Raw genomic sequence first — 26,250 nt, forward strand, 5'->3', positions numbered from 1 at the left:
CACAGGCGTGCTCATGTACAAAGTAAATTACTAATCCTGGCTCGAGCCCGCTTTAACAGGTCAAAATTGCAAAAAATGTGCATTTGACAACTGCTTAACGCCAGCTGAAAATAGAGCCCTTAAATGTGTTATTTTGATACATGCACTACATTTATTTGTTTTGCTCTATACATGCTCTTCATTCTACTTCATTGCAGGCATATGCCAGTATTTGTTTTTCTATCTGAAATATATATTGTATACTATTAATGTCCATTTATTTGCCTACCACAGAAAGACCACAGTGAGTTCAGCCACTTTAAAAAGGATGGGAAGCACGCCAAAGATGCCAGGGTAAGATTGACCACATGCATGGGTCGTATTTAGTAGGGCACATAAAGGACAACATTTTGAATCATTTTGCAATGGAAACTAAAATGTTTAGTTTCTTATTGGACATGTCCAGGTAGTTCCTCCCTGTTTCAGTCTGTTTTCCATTTGGTGCCTAATGAATATGACTTAGGCAGAGTTGAATGGCCTGCTACTGGTACTCCAGGGTTGTGTTCACTAGAAACCAAATGGAAGCCAACAGCAGCAAACAGAACAAAACAGGGAGGGACCTACATGAATTTGTCCAACAAACTCTTTTCTGTTTGGAGTAAATGGTTTCCGTTGTGCACAATACCTGGTACAGCACTAGTGTTTCCTGTTTTTCTGGAGAAGGCAGGTCATGAGGGTGTGACCTGTTGTATTCATTCCCATACCTGCTTTGTCTGCCCTGTCTTGATCTTTTTGATTCTGCTTCCCCTCCTCTGCTCCCCCTCCTGGTCACTCTGTGACACAGCTGTGAGAATCTTCAGTTTCGCTGATGTCACTCTTTGGGGAAAGTGTTAAACACTGTCATAGAAAATGCCTTTTGCATAAGTAAGGTCCCTTTCTGGACCGTAGGCAGCGAGTTCTGTCTTTGACCTGTGGTAATGCAGAACTTTTTCTGAAGGTTGATTAGTCAGAGGACAATCTCCACTGTCTGTATGTTGTGATGATTAGTCTAGAGCTCCTCTCTCTCTAAAGCATGAAAACATTAACAAGCTGCCAGGTGTAGCACAGTTTATATTATTTCATCTGTTTGTGCATTTGTGTCCTTTTATACAGTATAGTGTAGATCCCCGTGTTAAAGAAGTATTGACATTTCCCTCTCTGAAGTCTGCTAACACTATAGGCTCCCCTCTCTAGGTCATATAGTGTGCGAGCAGCTAGTGTGTGTGTATATACACAGAGAGCACCTTTTCTCTTATGAGCTGATGCATTCCTCTGTTTGCTCACGTGAGCCTAGCTCATATTATTCTCATGTGAGTGGAATGCAGACTCAAGGCAACCAATATGGGAGCTGCATGCAGGTAAACTAGAACATTCCAGAGCGCTCCGCCACTCATAAACCAGACATGTCAGACCTGGCTGAAGCTTGTTTACCTAACTTTTGTGAAATCTCTTGTTTTTCCGCTGAGTGTTCCTGACATTGAAATCTCTGATTTGGAGTTGGACAAGTACAGGTTCTAAGTAATGAAGTGAATATTATGCAGGTTAATTTAAAAATACAGTGAGCTCAAAGTATTGGGACAGTGTTTTGGCTCTGTACTCCAGGACTTTGGATTTGAAATGATACAATGACTGAGGTTAAAGTGCAGACTGTCAGGTTTAAAAAAAAAAAAAAAATGACAGCACTTTTTATACATAGTCCCCTCCATTTTAGGGGAACAAAAGTATTGGGACAAATTCACTTATACTGTACAGTATGAAAGTAGTCAAAAGTTATTATTTGGTGTCCAATAGTAAATAAATAATAAATAATATATATTGTGTTATTTTGGAGTCACTTTTATTGTAAATAAGAATAGAATATGTTTCTAAACACTTCTACATTCATGTGGATGCTAGCATGATTACGGATAATCCTGAATGAATCGTGAATAATGATTCATAACCCCCCAAAAATGCTAACAGCCCCTGTTAATATAATGGTGAGAGGTTAGCATGTCTTGGGGGTATGATATTTGTGCGTCTAACTTTCTCACTCATAATTTATTCATGATTCATTTAGGATTATCTGTAATCATGGTAGCATCCACATTAATTTAGAAGTGTTTAGAACACAGGAGGTTGGTAGCACCTTAATTGGGGAGGACGGGCCCGTTGTAATGGCTGGAGCGGAATCAGTGGAATGGTATCAAATACGTCAAACACATGGTTTCCATGTGGTTTCCATGTGTTTGATGCCATTCCATTTGCTCTGTTCCAGCCATTATTACGAGCTGTCCTCCACTGGTTTAGAAATATATTATAATTTACAATTAAACTAATTTCATTATTTACCATTCAATTCTATTGGGCACAAAATAATCTGAAACACAACCAAAATTTACAGCAAATGCACTTTAACCTCCATTGTATCATTTCGATTCCAAAGTGCTAGAGTACAGAGCCATACCAATAAATACTTTTGGAGCTCACTGTACACACACACACTGACACACTCATATCTGAGCCTCTTTTATATCAATGTTAATGTTCTTTTAATCTATAGTTCACAAGGAGACACAACAATCCAAACTCTTATGTGGAGTTCTCCATTGATGAACAGAATCTGAAAAGCAAGGTATGTTAATACTGAATGCTGCTGCATTGTAGGGATAGTCATGCCAGGTGGATGTGACTTCTATTAATTAAATATAGTATATCCCCCACTGATACGTTTTGGCCATTGCATCATTCAACTGACTGTATCTGCCGTTAACCATTCTATATACAGGTAACTGCCAAAATAATGCAAATACTTTAGTAAATGAGGGATGCAAAGTATATATTGAAAAAAGGTGCTTCCACACAGGTGTGAGTTAATTAAGCAGTTGACATCCCATCATGCTTAGGGTCATGTATAAAAATGCTTGGCTACCATGCCTATGCCCCCATAGGATGACAATGCCATGCGTGGTCTCTGAATGGTTTGAAGAGCATGAAAACTATGTAAACCATATGTCATTGGCTGTCTCAGTCACCAGATCTCAACCTAATTGAGCACTTATGGGAGATTCTGGAGCGGTGCCTGAGACAGCGTTTACTACCACCATCAACACAATTATGGAATTTCTCGAGGAAGAATGGTGTTGCATCCCTCCAATAGAGTTCCAGACACTTGTAGATTATATGCCAAGGTGCATTGAAGCAGTTCTTGCTCATGGTGGTCCAACACCCTATTAAGACAATTTATGTTAGTGTTTTATTTATTTTGGCAGTTACTTGTATCTTACAGGTAGGGCCCCTAAAATCCCCGAAATCCTGAATTTAAGGATTTTCTGCTTCTCCTAGAATTTCCTGCTTCTCCTATCCTGATTCCAGGAATCTTCAGACCTGGGTTTTCTGGGAAAACTTTTTTTTTTTTTTTTTTTTTTTTACTTCCTGGAATTTTGCAATTTTGTAACAGGTGTTTTTCTTCGATTATTTTTTTCCTCAATTGGGTAAAAAATCTGTTCACTCCTCAACTCCTCCTCTCCTCCGTGACCCGGAAACCAATAAGTGGTCACCATATGTAGGAGTTTAAATTCTTTAATAGGTGAAATGAGGAGTTTCCTTGTTTGCCCCCTCCGGCAAAGGATGTTAAAGGTGTGTCCTACCACGGAAGAGTTTTGAAATCAGCCACACCCCCTTTGAAACAGCTGTTTTCTCAGAGGAGAAAACTTTGCACATCTTAAAAAAGTAATACATTACTTATCCTTTTATCTGTAAAATGTATAGTGCAGCTAGTTACATTTATTTTCACCACTTCACACATGTATACTGAGTGTACAAAACATTAGGAACACCATCCTAATATTGAGTTGCACTCCCTTTTGCCCTCAGAACAGGTTTTGAAATCATTCCACTGGGTTGCTGGCCCATGTTTACTCCAATGCTTCAGTTGTATCAAGTTGACTGGATGTCTTTTGGGTGGTGGAACATTCTTGATACACACAGGAAATTGTTGAGCGTGAAAAACCCAGCATCGTTGCAGTACTTGACACTCAAACTGGTGTGCCTGGAACCTACTACCATACCCCGTTCAAAGGCATTTAAATATTTTGTCTTGCCATTCACCCTCTGAATGGCACAATCCTTATTTAACCTGTCTCCTCCCCTTCATCTACACTTATTTAGTTGGATTTAACAGGTGACATCAATAAGGGATCATAGACAGACCAGATGAATCCAGCTGAAAGCTGTGTCATGGAAATAACAGGTGTCAACAGGTGTCACGGAAAGAACAGGTTTTGTACACTGTGTATTTTGGGATTCCACTCCTGTAAACGTAATTTGCCTGATGAGACACTAGAGAAGAGACAAAGTAATTTCTTACAAGCGCATTTGTTTCCACATTTCCTCGCTTCCCTCTGATGTTTTCAAAAAGAGGCACGGAGAGGACGAGGAGGACATGAGGAGTCGAGGAAATCCAATTGAGAAAAGGGCTCCATTGTGCCCCCTCTTTATTGTCATTCCCCTCTCCTTCCTATAGGTGGTGTTTGCATCCAAAGACCCTGTGTGGGAGGAGTGCTTTACCTTCTTTGTGCACAGCATAACAAACCAGCGACTGAATATTCAGGTATACAACCCTCATGATAAAGTAAGGAAGAAACCTTCACACTGGCAGTAGTCAGTGCACACATAAACCTGATCATGTCATATAATGGGCAAATAGTCTGTAGTCTTTTAAATTTAATTTTCTGTTTTTATGATTTCAGGTCTACTTTATTTTTCTACTACTACTATTTTTTTTGTTTTTTACTACATTTCTCTGTTGTACTACTGTAGACATCAGACCTGGGATAACTATAGTATCAAATATGCTTTGTGAATAGTAACATCTTTTTTTAAAAGAAGTTTACTACCATTTAGAGGTGACTACAAATATCTGAATACAGATCGCACAAAGTGACTACTTTTCGGAAACATTTGGATTTTCCACCTTCAACTACGATTAGTTAAACTAGTAGATTATCAAACCAACCAATGAGATTTACTCCTCGAACTACACACACGTACAGATAAAGTGTCTTGTTTCAAACAAATGTACCAATTTTAAAGGGATAGTTTACTCGCAATACAAATTAACATTATTTTCCACCTGTACCTTGGCTGTTGTCGATTTTCAACAAGGCAAGTTTGGATATTTCCTTACTTGGATACTTAAAATTCATATTTTGTTTGCAAGTGACTTATGCCGCTTTGATTAACAATGTAATAACTTGAGTAACATTTTATTAACATTGTTATATAAGTTGTGTATTTTAATTCCATAGCAATGGAGATGAGCTTTTTAAAATGTTTATTAAAAGAGGAATGGTAACTCAAATCAAATTTATTTATATAGCCCTTCGTACATCAGCTGATATCTCAAAGTACAGTACAGAAACCCAGCCTAAAACCCCAAACAGCAAGCAATGCAGGTGTTGAAGCACGTTGGCTAGGAAAAACTCCCTAGAAAGGCTTAAACCAAGGAAGAAACCTAGAGGAACCAGGCTATGAGGGTTGGCCAGTCCTCTTCTGGCTGTGCCTGGTGGAGAATATACCAGAACATTGCCAAGATGTTCATAAATGACCAGCATGGTCAAATAATAGGTCTGGGACAGGTAGCATGTCCAGTGAACAGGTCAGGATTCCAAAGCCGCAGGCAGAACAGTTGAAACTGGGGCAGCAGCATGGCCAGGTGGACTGGGGACAGCAAGGAGTCATCATGCCAGGTAGTCCTGAGGCATGGTCCTACGGCTCAGGCCCTCAGAGAGAAAGAGAGAATTAGAGAGAGCATACTTCAATTCACACAGGACACCGGATAAGACAGGAGAAGTACTCCAGGTATAACAAACTGACCCTAGCCCCCCGACACATAAACTACTGCAGCATAAATACTGGAGGCTGAGACAGGAGGGGTCAGGAGACACTGTGGCCCCATCCAATGATACCCCCGGACAGGGCCAAACAGGAAGGATATAACCCCACCCACTTTGCCAAAGCACAGCCCCCACACCACTAGAGGGATATCTTCAACCACCAACTTACCATCCTGGGACAAGGCCGAGTATAGCCCACAAAGATCTCCGCCACGGCACAACCCAAGGGGGGGTGCCAACCCAGACAGGAAGATCACATCAGTGACTCACCCCTCCTAGGGACACCCCTCCTAGAGACGGCATGAAAGAGCACCAGTAAACCAGTGACTAAGCCCCTGTAATAGGGTTAGAGGCAGAGAATCCCAGTGGAAAGAGGGGAACCGGCCAGGCAGAGACAGCAAGGGCGGTTCGTTGCTCCAAAGCCTTTCCGTTCACCTTCACACTCCTGGGCCAGACTACACTCAATCATATGACCCACTGAAGAGATGAGTCTTCAGTAAAGACTTAAAGGTTGAGACCGAGTTTGCGTCTCTCACATGGGTAGCAAGACCATTCCATAAAAGTTGAGCTCTATAGGAGAAAGCCCTGCCTCCAGCTGTTTGCTTAGAAATACTAGGGACAATTAGGAGGCCTGCGTCTTGTGACCGTAGCGTACGTGTAGGTATGTACGGCAGGACCAAATCAGAGAGATAGGTAGGAGCAAGCCCATGTAATGCTTTGTAGGTTAGCAGTAAAACCTTGAAATCAGCCCTTGCCTTGACAGGAAGCCAGTGTAGGGAGGCTAGCACTGGAGTAATATGATCAAATGTTTGGGTTCTAGTCAGGATTCTAGCAGTCAGGATTCTAGCAGCCGTATTTAAGCTAACTTTAGTTTATTTAGTGCTTTATCCGGGTAGCCGGAAAGTAGAGCATTGCAGTAGTCTAACCTAGAAGTAACAAAAGCATGGATACATTTTTCTGCATCATTTTTGGACAAAGTTTCTGATTTTTGCAATGTTACGTAGATGGAAAAAAGCTGTCCTTGAAACAGTCTTGATATGTTCCTAAAAAGAGAGATCAGGGTCCAGAGTAACGCCGAGGTCCTTCAGGTTTATTTGAGACGACTGTACAACCATTAAGATTAATTGTCAGATTCAACAGAAGATCTCTTTGTTTCTTGGGACCTAGAACAAGGATCTCTGTTTTGTCCGAGTTTAAAAGTAGAAAGTTTGCAGCCATCCACTTCCTTATGTCTGAAACACAGGCTTCTAGCGAGGGTAATTTTGGGGCTTCACCATGTGTCATTGAAATATACAGCTGTGTGTCATCCGCATAGCAGTGAAAGTTAACATTATGTTTTCGATTGACATCCCCAAGAGTTAAAATATATAGTGAAAACAATAGTGGTCCTAAAACGGAACCTTGAGGAACACCGAAATTTACAGTTGATTTGTCAGAGGGCAAACCATTCACAGAGACAAACTGATATCCTTCCGACAGATAAGATCTAAACCTGGCCAGAACTTGTAGACCAATTCCGGTTTCCAATCTCTCCAAAAGAATGTGGAGATCGATGGTATCAAAAGCAGAACTAAGGTCTAGGAGCATGAGGACAGATGCAGAGCCTCGGTCTGATGCCATTAAAAGGTCATTTACCACCTTCACAAGTACAGTCTCAGTGCTATGATGGGGTCTAAAACCAGACTGATGCATTTCGTATACAGTGTTTGTCTTCAGGAAGACAGTGAGTTGCTTTCTAATAATCATGATCTTTTCCTCAAAGAAGTTAATGAATTTATTACTGCTGAAGTGAAAGCCATCCTCACTTGGGGAATGCTGCTTTTAAGTTAGCTTTGCGACAGTATCAAAAATAAATTTAGGATTGTTCTTATTTTCCTCAATTAAGTTGGAAAAATAGGATGAACGAGCAGCAGTAAGGGCTCTTCGAGACTGCACGGTACTGTCTTTCCAAGCTAGTCGGAAGACTTCCAGTTTGGTGTGGCGCCATTTCCGTTCCAATTTTCTGGAAGCTTGCTTCAGAGCTCGGGTATTTTCTGTATACCAGAGAGCTAGTTTCTTATTAGAAATGTTTTTTGTTTTTAGGGGTGCAACTGCATCTAGGGTATTGTGCAAGGTTAAATTGAGTTCCTCAGTTAGGTGGTTAACTGATTTTCTGTCCTCTGACGTCCTTGGGTAGGCAGAGGGAGTCTGGAATGACATCAAGGAATCTTTGGGTTCAGTTTTGTAGATTATTTGAAAGTAGTCCAATTTAAGATGGTCAACTAAAGGCAATTATTTCCTTTGATATTAAATAACTAATTGTATTTTTAATATAGGACAATTATTTAAAAATGAACATAAAATGTAAAAAAATATTCCATAAACATTTGAAGAACCAAAACTAAACCAGTGAGTTTAATTACTCAAAAGTATATAATTAAGCCATGGTTTGGAGGGCTTTCAGATCGTAGTAAATTAAAGATTGTCTGGAACCACTTTTGCAGATTTAAAACATCTAACAAAACACATTTTCAGAATTAATTATACCAGTTCATAAAGTTCTTCTTTAAGAAGCTCCTCTGTCCTCCACTCGTTACCTCTATTAATGGCACCTGTTTGAACTTGTTATCAGTATAAAAGACACCTGTCTACAACCTCAAACAGTCACACTCCAAACTCTACTATGGCCAAGACCAAAGAGCTGTCAAAGGACACCAGAAACAAAATTGTAGACCTGCACCAGGCTGGGAAGACTGAATCTGCAATAGGTAAGCAGCTTGGTTTGAAGAAATCAACTGTGGGAGCAATTATTAGGAAATGGAAGACATACAAGACCACTGATAATCTCCCTCGATCTGGGGCTCCACGCAAGATCTCACCCCGTGGGGTCAAAATGATCACAAGAACGGTGAGCAAAAATCCCAGAACCACACGGGGGGACCTAGTGAATGACCTGCAGAGAGCTGGGACCAAAGTAAGAAAGCCTACCACCAGTAACACACTACGCCGCCAGGGACTCAAATCCTGCAGTGCCCGACGTGTCCCCCTGCTTAAGCCAGTACATGTCCAGGCCCATCTGAAGTTTGCTAGAGAGCATTTGGATGATCCAGAAGAAGATTGGAAGAATGTCATATGGTCAGATGAAACCAAAATATAACTTTTTGGTAAAAACTCAACTCGTCGTGTTTGGAGGACAAAGAATGCTGAGTTGCATCCAAAGAACACCATACCTACTGTGAAGTATGGGGGTGGAAACGTCATGCTTTGGGGCTGTGTTTCTGCAAAGGGACCAGGACGACTTATCCGTGTAAAGGAAAGAATGAATGGGGTCATGTATCGTGAGATTTTGAGTGAAAACCTCCTTCCATCAGCAAGGGCATTGAAGATGAAACGTGGCTGGGTCTTTCAGCATGACAATGATCCCAAACACACCGCCCGGGCAACGAAGGAGTAGCTTCGTAAGAAGCATTTCAAGGTCCTGTAGTGGCCTAGCCAGTCTTCAGATCTCAACCCCATAGAACATCTTTGGAGGGAGTTGAAAGTCTGTGTTGCCCAGCAACAGCCCCAAAACATCACTGCTCTAGAGGAGATCTGCATGGAGGAATGGGCCAAAATACCAGCAACAGTGTGTGAAAACCTTGTGAAGACTTACAGAAAACATTTGACCTCTGTCATTGCCAACAAAGGGTATTGAGATAAACTTTTGTTATTGACCAAATACTTATTTTCCACCATAATTTGCAAATAAATTCATTAAAAATCCTACAATGTGATTTTCTGGATTTTTTTTCTCATTTTGTCTATCATAGTTGAAGTGTACCTATGATGAAAATTACAGGCCTCATCTTTTTAAGTGGGAGAACTTGCACAATTGGTGGCTGACTAAATACTTTTTTGCCCCACTGTATATGTGTGGTGTACAGAGATGAGGTAGTCATTCAAAAATAATTTCAAGCATGATTATTGCACACAGAGTAAGTCCATATAGCTTATTACGTGGCTTGTTAACCTTTCTGGCGCAGGCGTTCCGCTAGCGACCCACCTCGACAACATCCGGTGAAATTGCAGAGCATCAAATTCAAAATACTGAAATAGTCATAATAAACATTCATAAAAAATACAAGTGTTATACATCGGCTTAAAGATTTAACTTCTTGTTAATCCAGCCGCTTTGTCAGATTTCAAAAAGGCTTTACGGCGAAAGCATACCATGTGATTATCTGAGGACAGCGCCCCGCTTCAAAAGCATACAAACATTTTACAACCAAGTACAGGAATTACGTAAGTCAGAAATAGCGATAAAATTAATCACATACCTTTTGAAGATCTTCATATGGTTGCAGTCACAAGAGTCCCAGCTACACAATAAATGTTTGTTTTGTTCGATAAAGTCCCTCTTTATGTCCCAAAAACTCAGTTTTGTTGGCACATTTTGTTCAGTAATCCACTGGCTCAAAGGCGGTCAAAACATGTAGACAAATACATCCTAATATTAGTGGTAAAGTTTGTCGAAACATGTCAAACGATGTTTATAATTCATCCTCCGGTTGTCAATTGTCTAAATAATCGATAATATTTCAACCGGACAATAGCTTATTCAATAGAAAGGAAAAACAACGAAGGGCGCGCACTCGGTCACGCTAGCAAACCAGCACTGCATGATTCTACAGTCCACTGACAGAAAGGTCTCATTCTTCTTCATTTTTCAGAAAACAAGCCTGAAACATTATCTGAAGACTGTTGGCATCTAGTGGAAGCCATAGGAACTGCAATCTGGGTCCTCACCCATTAGATACTAATTGAAAACTACCCACGTAAAAAAATCCCACTCCCTGGATGGATTTTCCTCAGGTTTTTGCCTGCCTTATCAGTTCTGTTATACTCACAGACATTATTTTTACAGTTTTGGAAACTTTAGAGTGTTTTCTATCCAAATCTACAGATATATGCATATCCCAGCTTCTGGGCCTGAGTAACAGGCAGTTTACTTTGGGCACGCTTCTCATCCGGATGTCGAATTACTGCCCCCAAGCCATAAGAAGTTTAAAGCAAATTTTTACTCCTAAACTTATTTAGGCTTTCCATAACAAAGGGCTTGAATACCTTTTGACTCAAGACATTTCAGCTTTTTATGTCATTCATTTGACATTATGGGCTATTGTGTGTAGACCAGTGATGACATCTGAATTGAATCCATTTTAAATTCAGACACACCAAAAATGTGGGAAAAGTCAAGGGGTGTGAATACTTTCTGAAGGCACTGTAGAAACAGAAATAAAGTACACAATTACCATTGTAATCAGTGATGGGATTGTTTTTAAAACAAAAATAATTCTGGATGAGGCAAATATTTAGATCGATACTGAATATTTGATATTTTTCCATACCGCTCTAACACATGTAGGCTACTCAGGTAACTATATGCTCGTATCACATTGTACATAGCACATGGAATGGGATTTGATCCTTTGTTTCTGTGTGTGAGAGTGCCACTGTGTCTTATGGCCATAAAAATACAATGACAAAAGTATAATTATATTTCTATACAGGTCAAAGAGCACGATAAGAAGACGTTACTAGGCACACTCAATGTGCCCCTCAGCCGGCTCCTCAACACGTCAGATATGACCTTGGACCAGCGCTTTCTGCTGGAGCGCTCTGGGGCCAACAGCCAGATCAAGATGAAGGCCACTCTCAGGGTGAGGGAAAACTGCTCACATATCAGTGTTCTGCTTCAGGGGTTGGGTAAATGGGGCGAAATGTGAGGTGAGACTGGATCCGTGTTGCAGGCTTAGACTGGATTGGTGCCCTATAGTCTCACATGGAATGGTTAGGTGTGATGTATGTAAATCTGTTCTCAGACCAGTCTCTTTGATTTGTGTCAAGTTGGGTTGGGCGTCAGGTGGATATTGTGGTCTGCAATTATTATTTGGACTTGTTTGAGCTAGAACAATGACTTGCAGGTCACTTCTGTTGCAGATTAACTTTTTTTATTTGGTTCAAATTATAGGGATTGGGCTAGATTTGACTGCCACATCCATTTGCGATATTACAACAAAGAAGTTACTTGAAACAACAAGCAATTTTTTTATTTATTTTTGCCTCGGACATCATTGCATGCGTGCTAGAAAAGCAGAGTTTATTATATATATTTATGTATATTTATTTATTTTTTACCACGATGCTGGATGATCCTCCTCTTTTTCATCAAACAAAAACAATAGTATATGTGCTGCGGTGAACAGTGGTGCTGTTTCACCTTATGTGGATTTCAGCTTTAACAGTGGTTGACGAGAGATGTGCTAATGTGACAGGGCTATTGCAAGCTGTACACTATCTAGCTGTAAGTGGCGAATAGCCGTATTTTTACTGTCTGCCTTTTAGTGTCCTTGACATTGTCCCTACCCTCTATTCAAACACAGATCCTGACCCTGGAGAAACCAGAACCAAAGATCATTCTCAATCCTCCACCTCATCCTCAGCCCCAGCCCTTACAAAACCCACCCACCACATCTCCTACTCCTTCTCCCTCCCCGTCCCCCTCATTTTACACCACCCCTACTGCTGCAGCTCTGGACAGTTCCACCAATGGGTTCCATGGAGATTACGTGCGCGACCTCCATGGGTCTTTCCTGGCCGCCGACGGCCGGAGGACAGTCCCTTCCACCCCAGCACACATTCGGCGCTTCGACTCCCAAAGCCTCCTGTCGGAGAACTCCATCGCCTCATCCCGTTTTGACTTGACTGAAGGGGCCCCCTATCCTGAGTGAGTCATTAACTTACTATCAACAGTTCATTAGGATCCAAATGGGCCAAAACGGAAAGAGATTAACATAAAAAAAATATTGGTTATCGTTACACTTTGCTATGGTGCACACTAATGAATGCACCACAGTTGGGTTCATTGGTTGGTAGTTACGTATAATATTGAAATAAATGTCTTAAGATTCAAACAGTCTTATTTGTGTATATTGTTTGTTTTTATATATATACTCAGTGATGTGTGGTGATGAGTCCTGACTTTGTACACTAAAAATAAAGTATTGCCATTTTAGAGTCACACCTCATCTGTGCTTGTTTGATTCTGGAAAGTTTCTCATCTGGTGTAGACTAACTCAAACATATTGTTGAGTCTTAGGTCCTAACTTTGTACAGAAGCAGTCCAAATGAATGAAAAGATGAGCACTGGAAATTACATGGTGCTTATCTTTTCCATTCATTGTAGAATGTGGGATATTGCTGGATCTACAAAACAGATGGCTAGGGATCTTGACAGAAGACTACTTTTGAGGTCTGAAAACATCTGGCAAAATGTGATTTTGATGTGTAATGTCCCTTTAACAATGACTCCAGCTACATCATGAACCACCAGGGGACCTTTGGGGAGATACAGCTGACAGTGCGCTATGTCACCCTGAGGAGCCGTCTCATCATCCTGGTCAACTCCTGCAGGTACTGTGCCTGGGAAACCTACTATCATGCCACACATCCCCACTCTATCTGTGTACTGTCTTTATCACTCACACTCACACTCACACAGGCACGTGCACAGATAAGGTTCTAGGGGTGTCTGAGCATCTGACCTTTTGCCCTCCTATGAGGAGTCTCTTTTCAGATTGGTAGTGTTTTAAAAATGAACATTATTTTTCTTTTAGTCTCTTTTCTCGCCTGTTCTGCAATTAATTGCCCATGAAACTAGCTAATAATTTAAAAAAAATGTATCTTGAAAAACTCCGGCTCCTCTGAGCGCGCACACTGCACTTGTCCTCCTACTGCTGCTGCACAAGCAGAAGCTACCGGCGCCTAGCGCTAGTATGAGTAGTGGCACACAGGGTACTTTTTTCATTTTATGTCGTCTTTCACGGTCACGGACAGAGAAGGATTCAATTTGACTGTTTTTAAGTAGGCATACAATGCAGATGTCAGCAGCAGAACAAACTTTTTTTTCACTTTGACCACCTGCCCCTCCAAAGATATGTACATGGCCCTACACACACACACACACACTTATCATATCTTGATGGACACTCATATGGACACTCATATGGACATGTATTTCCAAATCACCGTTAGCACCCAGTCCATTGTGTAAACGTGTTATGATCTTTACTCTGTAATACAATTGACAACTCTTAACGTTGTTTAGAATGGCACTCCTGAGGACGAGCAGACATTCAGAATAGAACATGTTCTCTGCCCTACGTCCTTCTCTTCACTTGGTTCCTTCATATAGAGCCATACTCTGCTAGGTCCTTCTCACCCAAGCCTTACTATTTTTGCTCTTTACTCCACAGGAACTTGTTTGCCTGCAGCAAGGACGGCTCAGATGCTTACGTCCGCCTTTACCTCCTCCCCGACCAGTCCTGGAAGCATCGCATGAGAACACAGGTGAAGAAGAAGACGGTGACTCCTGTCTTCAATGAGAAGTAAGGGCCTTACCTCCTTTGACCACCAGAGGGCATTCATTTTTGTGTCCATGGGTAGCCTGGAATCTAAGCTGCTTCTCCGAGCATAGTGAAACTGCATATGAGTTTCGATTCCAGGCTTATGAACATAAGGCCAATTCCATCTAAACTCTGTAAATTTAAGAAATACATTCAGGGCACCCTTCTGAATGCGAGTCTCTGACAAACATGTTGTTTTTACATCTCTCAGGTTTGAGTTTGACATGTCCCTGGAGGAAGCGGGGACTAGGAAGCTGGACGTGGCGGTCAAAAACAACCGGATGTTCCACACGCGGGAGAGGAAAGAAATTGGAATGGTAGGTAGCAATTAAGGAGGTTTAGGAGGTTTACTAGGGAGGTTTAGGCTGCTGTCACTGTGGAAGCTCTAGTCTAGAGTTTAGTCTAATCTGTGTTTAGAAGCATTTTTTTTAACTTTTTCCATTATTAATTAGTAATACATATATGTAATTGTTGTAAATAATCTGTGTGTGCTTCATTCACTATCATCCTAAATCAAAATATATAATTATTTTGACATTGAATTATTTCATATTACGCTAATTCCCCTATACCGGAAAGAATGTTTTACTACATTACACCGACTAACGTTTTCACCACACACTATTTACAGGAAATACACATTCCTTTTACCTCAGATGAGGATAGTATAAAAGTTTATAGTCATCAAGATTACACAAAATCGATTGCTTAAGGATGCCTGTAGCTCTGGACCTGAAGCAAAGGATATGTATATTCTTGTTACCATTTGGAAGGAAACACTTTGAAGTTTGTGGAAATGTGAAATGAATGTAGCAGAATATAACACATTACAAAAAGTTTTTTTTCATCTTTGAAATGCAAGAGAGAGGCCATAATGTATTATTCCAGCCCAGGTGCAATTTAGATATTTGCCACTAGATGGCAGCAGTTTGTGTGCAAAGTTTTAGACTGATCCAGTGAACCATTGCATTTATGTTCAAAATGTTGTATCAAGACTGCCCAAATGTGCCTAATCGGTTTATTAATAACTTTTCTAATTCCTAACTGTGCTCACTCCTAAAACACTCCTAAAACAATAGCATGGTGTCCTTTCACTGTAATAGCTACTGTAAATTGGACAGTGCAGTTAGATTAATGAGATTTTAAGCTTTCTACCAATATCAGATATGTCTATGTCCTGGGAAATGTTCTTGTTACTTACAACCTCATGCTAATTGCATTAACCACCAATCCTGTAGAGGTTAACCTTTTTAAACTGACTATCATATTTGTTGATTCAATTTGACTAAATTAGTATAATGAGTAATCCAGCAATGTCACAAGTTAATTAACATGAGAAAACTCAAGAAAATAGCAGCTCTACAGTGAATGGCTAAATTAGTTCTGGACAAAAAGGGTCCACGGAGCTCCTCCTCCTCACCACTCTCTATTTAGAAATCCATGTGAGAATATGATTCGCCAAAAATACGAAAAATAAAAACTTTTTTTTTGACACTTTGTTCCATTGAAATCAACCCATATCAATGTGAGTGATTTAATTTATGTGCGTTATCAGTAGAACAGTAGAACAAGCTAATCAATTCCAGTCTAGAGTGACCACTTGGTAAATATTGGTGTGCGAGCAGTTTTAAAAGAATTTTACTAAATACTGTATTTTACTACACTAGTACATCTGAACACGTGTTTTACGTGTGTATGGGGGGAGGTGCAATTTGTATGTCTTGGCCTTCAGCATATTGATTATGCTGAACCAGTGTTTGCCACTTGGCTATAAATTTAAAAAATCATAACAACAGGAAGCAGCAACCGTATCATATTCAATTTGTTTTAGGAATATACATTGTACTGTTAACATTTTCCGACAGGATTCTTCAAAAGGTTTTTAAATTGTTTTAAAATTGCGATATCTTGTGTTTTATAAATCTAGGCAAATCTTGTTGAGTGTATTAACAGATCTGCTGTTCATTTTGTCCACAGGTACTAATAGATCTTTCTCAGATGGACCTGGTAAAAGGTTTCACAGAATGGTAAGCAAGGAACTTCATCTTCTTTTCTATAATTGGAGCAGTCTCCATTTCCTCCTTCTCTATTAATCTAATGGTGTGGTCAGCATTTTCTGTACTATAAAGGGACTGATCCCTTAGCTCTGCAATTGAGTGCTTCTTCTCTTCTAAAGGAGGCAGTGTAGCACCTGGAGTCTTGAGGTATATCCAGTAACCTGATAGGTCAGCATTCATGACAATGTCATACTTTTTCTAAAACTGTGATTGAATGAATGTGTGTGGGCTGTTGATATTGCCTTCTGGGAACGCTATAATGTCCAAAAGTTATGGGCAGAGTTAGAAAGTTGGCTGGCAGAAGGATTACAATGTAAATGTACTTTTAATCCATCTGTCTGCATATTTCAAGACATGGCATATGAGGGTGCAGTAAGATACCCTCATGGTTTGGACAATACTTTTCTCGTCAATCTTCTTGGAAAAATGTATAATTAACTGTAAATCAACCAATCCTCCATTGTTAACACAATAGAAAGGTCAACTTCGACAGAGAGAAACGAAATTGTGCAGTTGTAGGCCATGTGGCGGTGAGTGATGGTAGGTGGGTCTGGGCAGGGTTGATGTTGTGGATGTGTGTGCGTCTGTATGCTGTTCAATCAATGAAATGTAATAAGGGCTTTATAAATACATCAGCTGATGTCACAAAGTGCTGTACAGAAACCCAGCCTAAAACCCCAAACAGCATGCAATGCTGTTGCTTGTATATGTATGTTTTGTATTGTTAAGAAGAAAAAAAAAAGTAAAATATGCTGGCTAAAGAATTCAGAACATAGTCGGTAAAGGTAAATATGCACAATTACCACCCTGTCTCTCTTGCTTGTGGTTCTGGGAATAACAGCCCATAAAAATTCAGTTCATCATAAAAGATGACTCATAACCACAGGACCTATACACAGTCTTTGCTGATGTTTATTGTCAACATTTCTGTTGACTGTCTTGATGGCTACTAACCGAAACATTGACAATCAATGTGCAGAGATAAATTGTGTGTATGGGAGTCATCTCATGGCCAAAAGTTTTGAGAATGACACAAATATTCATTTACACAAAGTTTGCTGCTTCAGTGTCTTTAGATATTTTTGTCAGATGTTACTATGTAATAGTAACTGAAGTATAATTACAAGCATTTCATAAGTGTCAAAGGCTTTTATTGACAATTACATGAAGTTGATGCAAAGAGTCAATATTTGCAGTGTTGACCCTCAATATTCAATATTTTTTATTCAATATTCAATATTGCAGTGTTGACCCTTCAAGACCTCTGCAATCCGCCCTGGCATGCTGTCAATTAACTTCTGGGCCACATCCTGACTGATAGCAGCCCATTCTTGCATAATCAATGCTTGGAGTTTGTCAGAATTTGTGGGGTTTTGTTTGTCCAGCCGCCTCTTGAGGATTGACCAATGGGATTAAGGTCTGGGGAGTTTCCTGGCCAAGGACCCAAAATATTGATGTTTTGTTCCCCGAGGCACTTAGTTATCACTTTTGCCTTATGGCAAGGTGCTCCATCATGCTGGAAAATGCATTGTTTGTCACCAAACTGTTCCTGGATGGTTGGGAGAAATTGCTCTCGGAGGATGTGCTGGTACCATTCTTTATTCATGGCTATTCAAATTGTGAGTGAGCTCACTCCCTTGGCTGAGAAACAACCCAACCCATGAATGGTCTCAGAATGCTTTTACTGTTGACATGACACAGGACTGATGGTAGCGCTCACGTTCTTTTCTCCGGACAAGCTTTTTTCCGGATGCCCCAAACAATCGGAAAGGGGATTCATCAGAGAATATGACTTTACCCCAGTCCTCAGCAGTCCAATCCCTGTACCTTTTGCAGAATATCAGTCTCCCTGATGTTTTTCCTGGAGAGAAGTTCTTGGCTGCCCTTCTTGACAACAGGCCATCCTCCAAAAGTCTTTGCCTCACTATGCGTGCAGATGCACTCACACCTGCCTGCTGCCATTCCTGAGCAAGCTCTGTACTGGTGGTGCCCCTATCCCGCAGTTGAATCAACTTCAGGAGACGGTCCTGGCGCTTGCTGGACTTTCTTGGGCGCCCTGAAGCCTTCTTCACAACAATTGAATCGCTCTCCTTGAAGTTCTTGATGATCCGGTAAATGGTTGTTTTAGGTGCAATCTTACTGGCAGCAATATCCTTGCCTGTGAAGCCCTTTTTTGTGTTTCCTTGCAGGTAACCATGGTTGACAGAGGAATAACAATGATTCCAAGTACCACCCTCCTTTTGAATCTTCCATTCTGTTATTCGAACTCAATCAGCATGACAGAGTGATCTCCAGCCTTGTCCTCGTCAACACTCACACCTGTGTTAACGAGAGAATCACTGACATGATGTCAGCTGGTCCTTTTGTGACAGGGCTGAAATGCAGTGGAAATGTTTTTTTTTAAATCAGTTCATTTGCATGGCAAAGAGGGACTTTGCAATTAATTGCAATTCATCTGATCACTCTTCATAATATTCTGGAGTATATGCAAATTGCTATCATACAAACTGAGGCAGCAGACTTTGTGAAAATTAATATTTGTGTCATTCTCAACTTTTGGCCAAGACTGTATACATACTCCTACTAGTTGTACTAAGCTACCTCTTCTCTGAGATCTCCCTCTTTATCATTAGTGTGTCCTCTGTCCCTGCAATTGAACCTTCTGTAACTAGTTCTGGTGTCAATCACTATCAACAGATCTAAAAACAAATGTTAATCATTTTCAGAAACTGTTGTCGCTGTCTGATGAAAACCTCGTCGCCAAAACAGAAACTTTCCAGGAAATTATTTATTTTCCCATTTCGAACATACAATTATGGAACTTCAGAAGATATTTTCAATAAATGTTCTTGGTCCTAGAGTACATTGAGGGGAGTTAGTGCATTCAGTAAATTTATTTTAAAAAGCATGCTAGATATACACTGAGTATACCAAATATTTGTAACACCTTCCTAATATTGAGTTGCACCCCGCCCCGTTTGCCAATTTGTTGGGGCATGGACTCTACAATGTGTTGAAAGCTTTCCACAGGGATGCTGGCCCATGTTGACTTCAATGCTTCCCACAGTTGGCTGGATGTCGGGCCATTCTTGATACACATAGGAAACTGTTGATCGTGGGAAAAACCCAGCATCGTTGTTGCAGTTCTTGACACAAACCGGTGTACCTAGCAACTACTAAGATACCCCATTCAAAGGCACTTAAATCTTTTGTCTTGCCCATTCACCCTCTGAATGGCACACATACACAATCCATGTCTCATGGCTTAAATATCATTCTTTAAACTGTTTCCTACCCTTCATCTACTCTGATTGAAGTGGATTTAACAAGTGACATCCATAAAGAATCATCGACTGACCAGGTGAATCCAGGTGAAAGCTATGTCATGGAAAGAGCAGGCACACTAAATCACACTAAATCTAAATATATGGGCCTTTGTGATCTGAAATGTTCCCATTACATTCTCCAACAGGTATGAACTCACTCTGCCCAGACTGAAGAAAATCGCCTAGAGGGAAGACATTTACTCATCAGCCACATCAATGGGTGCTGCGTGTGTGTAGTTCTCAATAAAAAGATAACTGCAGTGGATATAGCCACTTTGAATATATATATATATATATATATATATATATATATATATATATATATATATATATATATATATATATATATATATATATATATATATATATACTGTAAGGAAACAAAACCAGTGTCTACAGTAGCAACTTCTATGCTCATTCCTCTCAGGGTCTGAATTGTGCTGTGATTCACACCAAAGTTCAAAGGCACAATTAATTTGCTATTAAAATAGTTATTTTACTTATTAGAAGTCAAAATGCCCAATCTGCACATACTATGTTTTAATTTAAATACGATACGGGTGCTCTTTATATAAATGTAGATGTTAATGTTACTTTTTTAAGACAGGCTTGGGGTTTAAATCTTCTTTGTTTAAACATTTTTAAAAATCCCGAACCAAAGCAATATAATCAACTTTTCTAGTGCCTTGTGAAAGTATTCACTATACCTTTTCCCAGTTTCACGTTTGCTTTAAATTAATATAATTTCCAAATAAAAAAACAAAGCTGTCTTGATTGCATTGGTATTGAGTTTGAGTTCATTTTTACAGGGACGTTTTTTTTACAGGGACATTAATCAACGTTTCAGTAAAAGTACCAGTTTTTTAGCCAGCCGGCTAATTTTCAACCACAGTTCCTGGGCAGGTTATTAAAAACAATTACAATGACAATACAGACAAATAATGAGCAGTGAGCACATGCAGAGCAACATGAATGGATGGAGCCCATCTGTGTGCAATAACAGTGAGTATGTTAACATGCACGCTAATAATTTGATTATGATTATGGCTATAATCTGACTCAACACAGGCAAGGAAGGCTCCAAGATCCTGCTGCTTCCTCAGTGCGCTGACATCCTTTTTCCTCCCTGGGCACATGTTATCCTTCCTCCCTGTGACCTGAGTGATGCCAATGCAGCTGCTAAGGGTACAAGTAGCTCACCACGCATCGACACAGGCAAGGAAGGATCCAAGATGCTGCTGCTCCCTCCCTGAGCACGTACCTTCTTTCTCCCTGTGTGACCTGAGTGAAGCTTAATGCATCTACTCGGGTTGCAAGTACAGTAGCTCATCAAACATCAACGCAGGGAAAGTCCTCCTTCCTCCCAGGGTGAGCGTCCTCCTTCCTCCAATGTTTGGTATTTTATTAGGATCCCAATTAGCTGTTGCAAAAGCAAACAATGACATAATATAGAACATTAATAGACAAGAACAGCTCAAGGACTCAAGGACTCCATCAATAAAAAAACCAACACGTCTACATTTCAATACACACACAAAATATCTAGGCCAAATAGGGGAGAGGTGTTGTGCCGTGATGTGTTGCTTTATCTGTTTCTTGAAACCAGGTTTGCTGTTTATTTGAACAATATGATATGGAAGGGAGTTCCATACAGTAATGTCTCTATATAATACTGAACGCGTTTCTTGAATTTGTTCTGGATTTGGGGACTGTGAAAAGACTCCTGATGGCATGTCTGGTGGGGTAAGTGTGCAGGGGTCTGAATACTTTCCGAATGAACTGTAGAGTGAAGTCGGTAGGTAAAGGATATTAGTCTTTATTTTTTCAAGTATTCTTATTTTGCTTGTTTCTAGTGGGGTCTTGTTGCTATCTTGTAGCTACGTTGCCAGCTAATAACCAGTCCCTTTAACAGCACAGACCCTCATGATTTTTGCAATTATTTATTATTTTGTCAATTACTGACAATGGATTGTATTCATGTAGCACTTTCCATTAGGTCTCAAATCACTTTTATCGTATTTTGGAGTTGCCGACTCACATGACCCAACACTAATCCTTTACAGCTAGCACTCAACAGTTTTTAACAATAACATAATACATTTCCCAGTACTATAATGAGGATTTGAATTGTACACAGTACTTTAAGTATTGTCACTTTGAACCCTGGGTCATATTCATTAGGCACCCAATGGAAGAAAATGGATTGAAACGAGGAGGGACCACCTCCAATATGAACTGCTTGTTTTTGTTTTCTGTTCAAAAAACGCGTGTTAATGTTTCGATACGTTGTGTGCTAATATGATCCTGATGTGTTCACTCATTTCTGACTACGGACGTATCTTATCCGTGTGTGTGCTCAAGCATGTGTGCGTCTTTGTGCGAGTGTTTACCTGTTTTGGACTTGGCTGTCTGAAGAACTAGATGGGTTGTTCCATTTCATTTCAGCAAGCCATGACACCCACCATCTCAGACTGCTCTGAAGTTGTTTCTGTAGTAGGAAACAGATAGGATTAGCATTCCTGCAGCATTATTTTTTTTGTCATTTGATCTTTAAGAAATCAAACAAGTTGATTGCACACAAATTGGCCATTTTACTTCATAGGATTCATATAATATTCAATATAGTGTATTTTGTATCTTACATCAGTTTTTTCGAACAATGAGTAAGACATGGAATCCAAAGGAATGGTCAAAAGCCACCTTACGGACCATCCCACGCCAATCCCAACCCAGCAAGTATACAGTATCCGGTCTCTATTTCTGAAAAGTAGTATGGAGCTGCGGCTCGGAGTATTGTTTCTTGATTGTATGTTATGTACTGTATTTTCAGTGAATATAGTGATGTTTTTTTTCCCCTGTTCAGAGAAATTAGTAATTGAGGTTAGGTTTATGTTCCGTCTGACATCCTGATATTACCATGTTCTGACCGCCTAGATGGTGCTGTTGCTGCAAAAACGATTTCAGAACAATGTGAGATGGTGGGTGTAAAACTAATTTATTTTGCTTTTTGAGGTGGAACGACCCTATAGCTATGTAAAGGATGAGAGGCTAGTCTGGTTATGGCGGCCCCACATGTTTAAATAAGCACCGGCCCCTTTTGTTGCCCTTGACACACACACACAACAATAGTTCTACCCTAGAGATTCTCCAAAGGGTAATTGGCGTCCTCAGCAGAACCGAAATGAAACGCATCAATGTCAGCCCAGCGTCCTCCAGAAACCCGGCTGACTGCACCATCAAATAGAAATGATGGATTTTGTCTCTGCCGGGTGAAGTCACAAAGAAAATGAGGTTACAAAGGGAGAGCCTACAGTCTCAATGTCTTTTGTGTCGTTTGGGACTGTGTGGTGTGATGTTACTGTATGTGTACAGAGAGAAGGGAGGTTTTCAGAGAAATGACCATTGATGAAATGAGGCCTATTTGTTTACACTCAGGAGAGTGGAGGGGCAATTTTGTCAAAGTAGCAATCATACCAGCATCAATGAAAGTGCTACCTCAATACAAGCTCAATCAAAACAACTTTATGGGGGAGCTGTGTTTCTAAAATAAATAGCTGACAGCATTACGCATCAACAACAATAATACAGTGCCTTGCGAATGTATTCGGCCCCCTTGAACTTTGCGACCTTTTGCCACATTTCAGGCTTCAAACATAAAGATATAAAACTGTATTTTTTTGTGAAGAATCAACAACAAGTGGGACACAATCATGAAGTGGAATGACATTTATTGGATATTTCAAACTTTTTTAACAAATCAAAAACTGAAAAATTGGGCGTGCAAAATTATTCAGCCCCCTTAAGTTAATACTTTGTAGCGCCACCTTTTGCTGCGATTACAGCTGTAAGTCGCTTGGGGTATGTCTCTATCAGTTTTGCACATCGAGAGACTGAATTTTTTCCCATTCCTCCTTGCAAAACAGCTCGAGCTCAGTGAGGTTGGATGGAGAGCATTTGTGAACAGCAGTTTTCAGTTCTTTCCACAGATTCTCGATTGGATTCAGGTCTGGACTTTGACTTGGCCATTCTAACACCTGGATATGTTTATTTTTGAACCATTCCATTGTAGATTTTGCTTTATGTTTTGGATCATTGTCTTGTTGGAAGACAAATCTCCGTCCCAGTCTCAGGTCTTTTGCAGACTCCATCAGGTTTTCTTCCAGAATGGTCCTGTATTTGGCTCCATCCATCTTCCCATCAATTTTAACCATCTTCCCTGTCCCTGCTGAAGAAAAGCAGGCCCAAACCATGATGCTGCCACCACCATGTTTGACAGTGGGGATGGTGTGTACAGGGTGTTGCTTTTACGCCAAACATAACGTTTTGCATTGTTGCCAAAAAGTTCAATTTTGGTTTCATCTGACCAGAGCACCTTCTTCCACATGTTTGGTGTGTCTCCCAGGTGGCTTGTGGCAAACTTTAAACAACACTTTTTATGGATATCTTTAAGAAATGGCTTTCTTCTTGCCACTCTTCCATAAAGGCCAGATTTGTGCAATATACGACTGATTGTTGTCCTATGGACAGAGTCTCCCACCTCAGCTGTAGATCTCTGCAGTTCATCCAGAGTGATCATGGGCCTCTTGGCTGCATCTCTGATCAGTCTTCTCCTTGTATGAGCTGAAAGTTTAGAGGGACGGCCAGGTCTTGGTAGATTTGCAGTGGTCTGATACTCCTTCCATTTCAATATTATCGCTTGCACAGTGCTCCTTGGGATGTTTAAAGCTTGGGAAATCTTTTTGTATCCAAATCCGGCTTTAAACTTCTTCACAACAGTATCTCGGACCTGCCTGGTGTGTTCCTTGTTCTTCATGATGCTCTCTGCGCTTTTAACGGACCTCTGAGACTATCACAGTGCAGTTGCATTTATACGGAGACTTGATTACACACAGGTGGATTGTATTTATTATCATTAGTCATTTAGGTCAACATTGGATCATTCAGAGATCCTCACTGAACTTCTGGAGAGAGTTTGCTGCACTGAAAGTAAAGGGGCTGAATAATTTTGCACGCCCAATTTTTCAGTTTTTGATTTGTTAAAAAAGTTTGAAATATCCAATAAATGTCGTTCCACTTCATGATTGTGTCCCACTTGTTGTTGATTCTTCACAAAAAATACAGTTTTATATCTTTATGTTTGAAGCCTGAAATGTGGCAAAAGGTCGCAAAGTTCAAGGGGGCCGAATACTTTCGCAAGGCACTGTATGTTCTTGTTTGTGGCAGTTTACGATTTCAGAACATGTTTTTGCTTCACACTCTTTTAGTGTCTCCCTTGGTGGCCTCTGGTTAAAAAAAAGTATAGACATTTTTTTTTATCATGATTATGTGCATAGGTCTCAATCAAGATATGACTAATGCCTAATAAACACAGTTAACCCACTGTGCATGAAAGGTGCTGTTTGTCATTCTACCATTCCTCTATCATACCAGAAGATTGTGTCACTGTACAATGTAATACACCACAGTAAACACTTCTGTAGACAGAGGTCAATCAATGTTTGAGAGACGTGAAATCAAAATCAACCACAGGAGTGCGCTCAAGATTCACGAACCTCACAACAGCCTCCCCAGCACATCTCAGGTATCCCAGTCATTATTTACTAACCACTTTAATGTGTCAATTATGATCTCCTGTGGACAAAATCAGAGAGAGCAAATTAATTGAAAAGACATGCGTCTGTGGACCTGCTTCTTTTGTAATTACACTTGCACTCCTCACCCTCAGAAACGCCCAGTTTGCCCTCCAATGCAGATGGGAGTGGAGCTCTTTCAATTTCTTTCAGTGTTTCTTCCAGTTTGGCCCCCTGCCCTTCTTTCCTTCCTTTTTCAAGGTAAAATGCTTTCACCCTCCACATATTTCATTTGAGCAGAAAAATGGAGAAGTGCATGGAGGAATGGATGGGGGATATTGAAGGTGAGGTGTGTGTGTGTGTGTGTGCCTGCTTGCATGTGAGGGTTTGTATGTGTTGGGTTGGGTGGTGACGAGTATATACAATACAATGTTTTTAGTGTTTCAGGTCAGCAGTACCACATACTCTACAACTCTTGGTAGTGTAGAGACCTTGTCAATTCAACTCCCATGCAGAAGGATTTCATCTGTTTGGCAATTAAATACCACAATGACATTAAACATACCTTATGGCATTGTCAACCATTCAGTGTATCCAGTCTTCAGTCTTTCTGTTCACAGACTGAATGGAGAAGTCCCCTTTTATAGTCTTGTATTATACCAAAAGATGTGCAAGAACTGAGTCTGATTGTGAGAGCTGCTATTTTTCTGAATGCCACAATGGCTAAGTCATCTGGCCTGAAAAAGGAATTAAAAAGTTACAACAATCACCCCATTCAAACTGATCAAATCAGCTCATCTGTTCATTTATTTTTGCTCGTCAAATGAGGTTGATTATTTGATTTAGCCTTTTGTCGTGAGTTGGTTACAGTAACCGGAATGTCGCTAATAATGTGATTTTGAGAAAGGAAACTATTGCCCATAAAATCCAAATAAAAAAATGCATTTAATCTTAGAAAATGGAGTCTCCCTTTTCTTCCA

General features: G+C 40.3%; 1 protein-coding gene across 6 annotated transcripts in view; it reads left to right on the forward strand.

Moving 5' to 3' along the window:
• LOC139380559 (extended synaptotagmin-like protein 3) overlaps positions 1-20,008 on the forward strand; it is a 37,005-nt gene extending 16,997 nt beyond the window's left edge. Inside the window, exons 14-23 of one of the 6 annotated variants that reach the window (XM_071123323.1) lie at positions 274-333; positions 2,561-2,632; positions 4,523-4,630; positions 11,423-11,572; positions 12,296-12,639; positions 13,227-13,325; positions 14,168-14,299; positions 14,529-14,634; positions 16,295-16,344; positions 19,847-20,008. In XM_071123323.1, the coding sequence (XP_070979424.1) occupies positions 274-333; positions 2,561-2,632; positions 4,523-4,630; positions 11,423-11,572; positions 12,296-12,639; positions 13,227-13,325; positions 14,168-14,299; positions 14,529-14,634; positions 16,295-16,344; positions 19,847-19,886 (1,161 nt within the window). In that variant the 3' untranslated portion in view covers positions 19,887-20,008. Of the gene's footprint in view, positions 1-273; positions 334-2,560; positions 2,633-4,522; positions 4,631-11,422; positions 11,573-12,295; positions 12,640-13,098; positions 13,165-13,226; positions 13,326-14,167; positions 14,300-14,528; positions 14,635-16,294; positions 16,345-19,846 lie in introns of those variants that run through there. The other 5 variants (XM_071123324.1, XM_071123325.1, XM_071123326.1 and 2 more) reach the window with 5 other exon arrangements.
• The last annotated feature ends 6,242 nt before the right edge of the window (positions 20,009-26,250 follow it).

Source organism: Oncorhynchus clarkii, chromosome 22, assembly GCF_045791955.1.
Source record: "Oncorhynchus clarkii lewisi isolate Uvic-CL-2024 chromosome 22, UVic_Ocla_1.0, whole genome shotgun sequence".
NCBI lineage: Eukaryota > Metazoa > Chordata > Actinopteri > Salmoniformes > Salmonidae > Oncorhynchus > Oncorhynchus clarkii.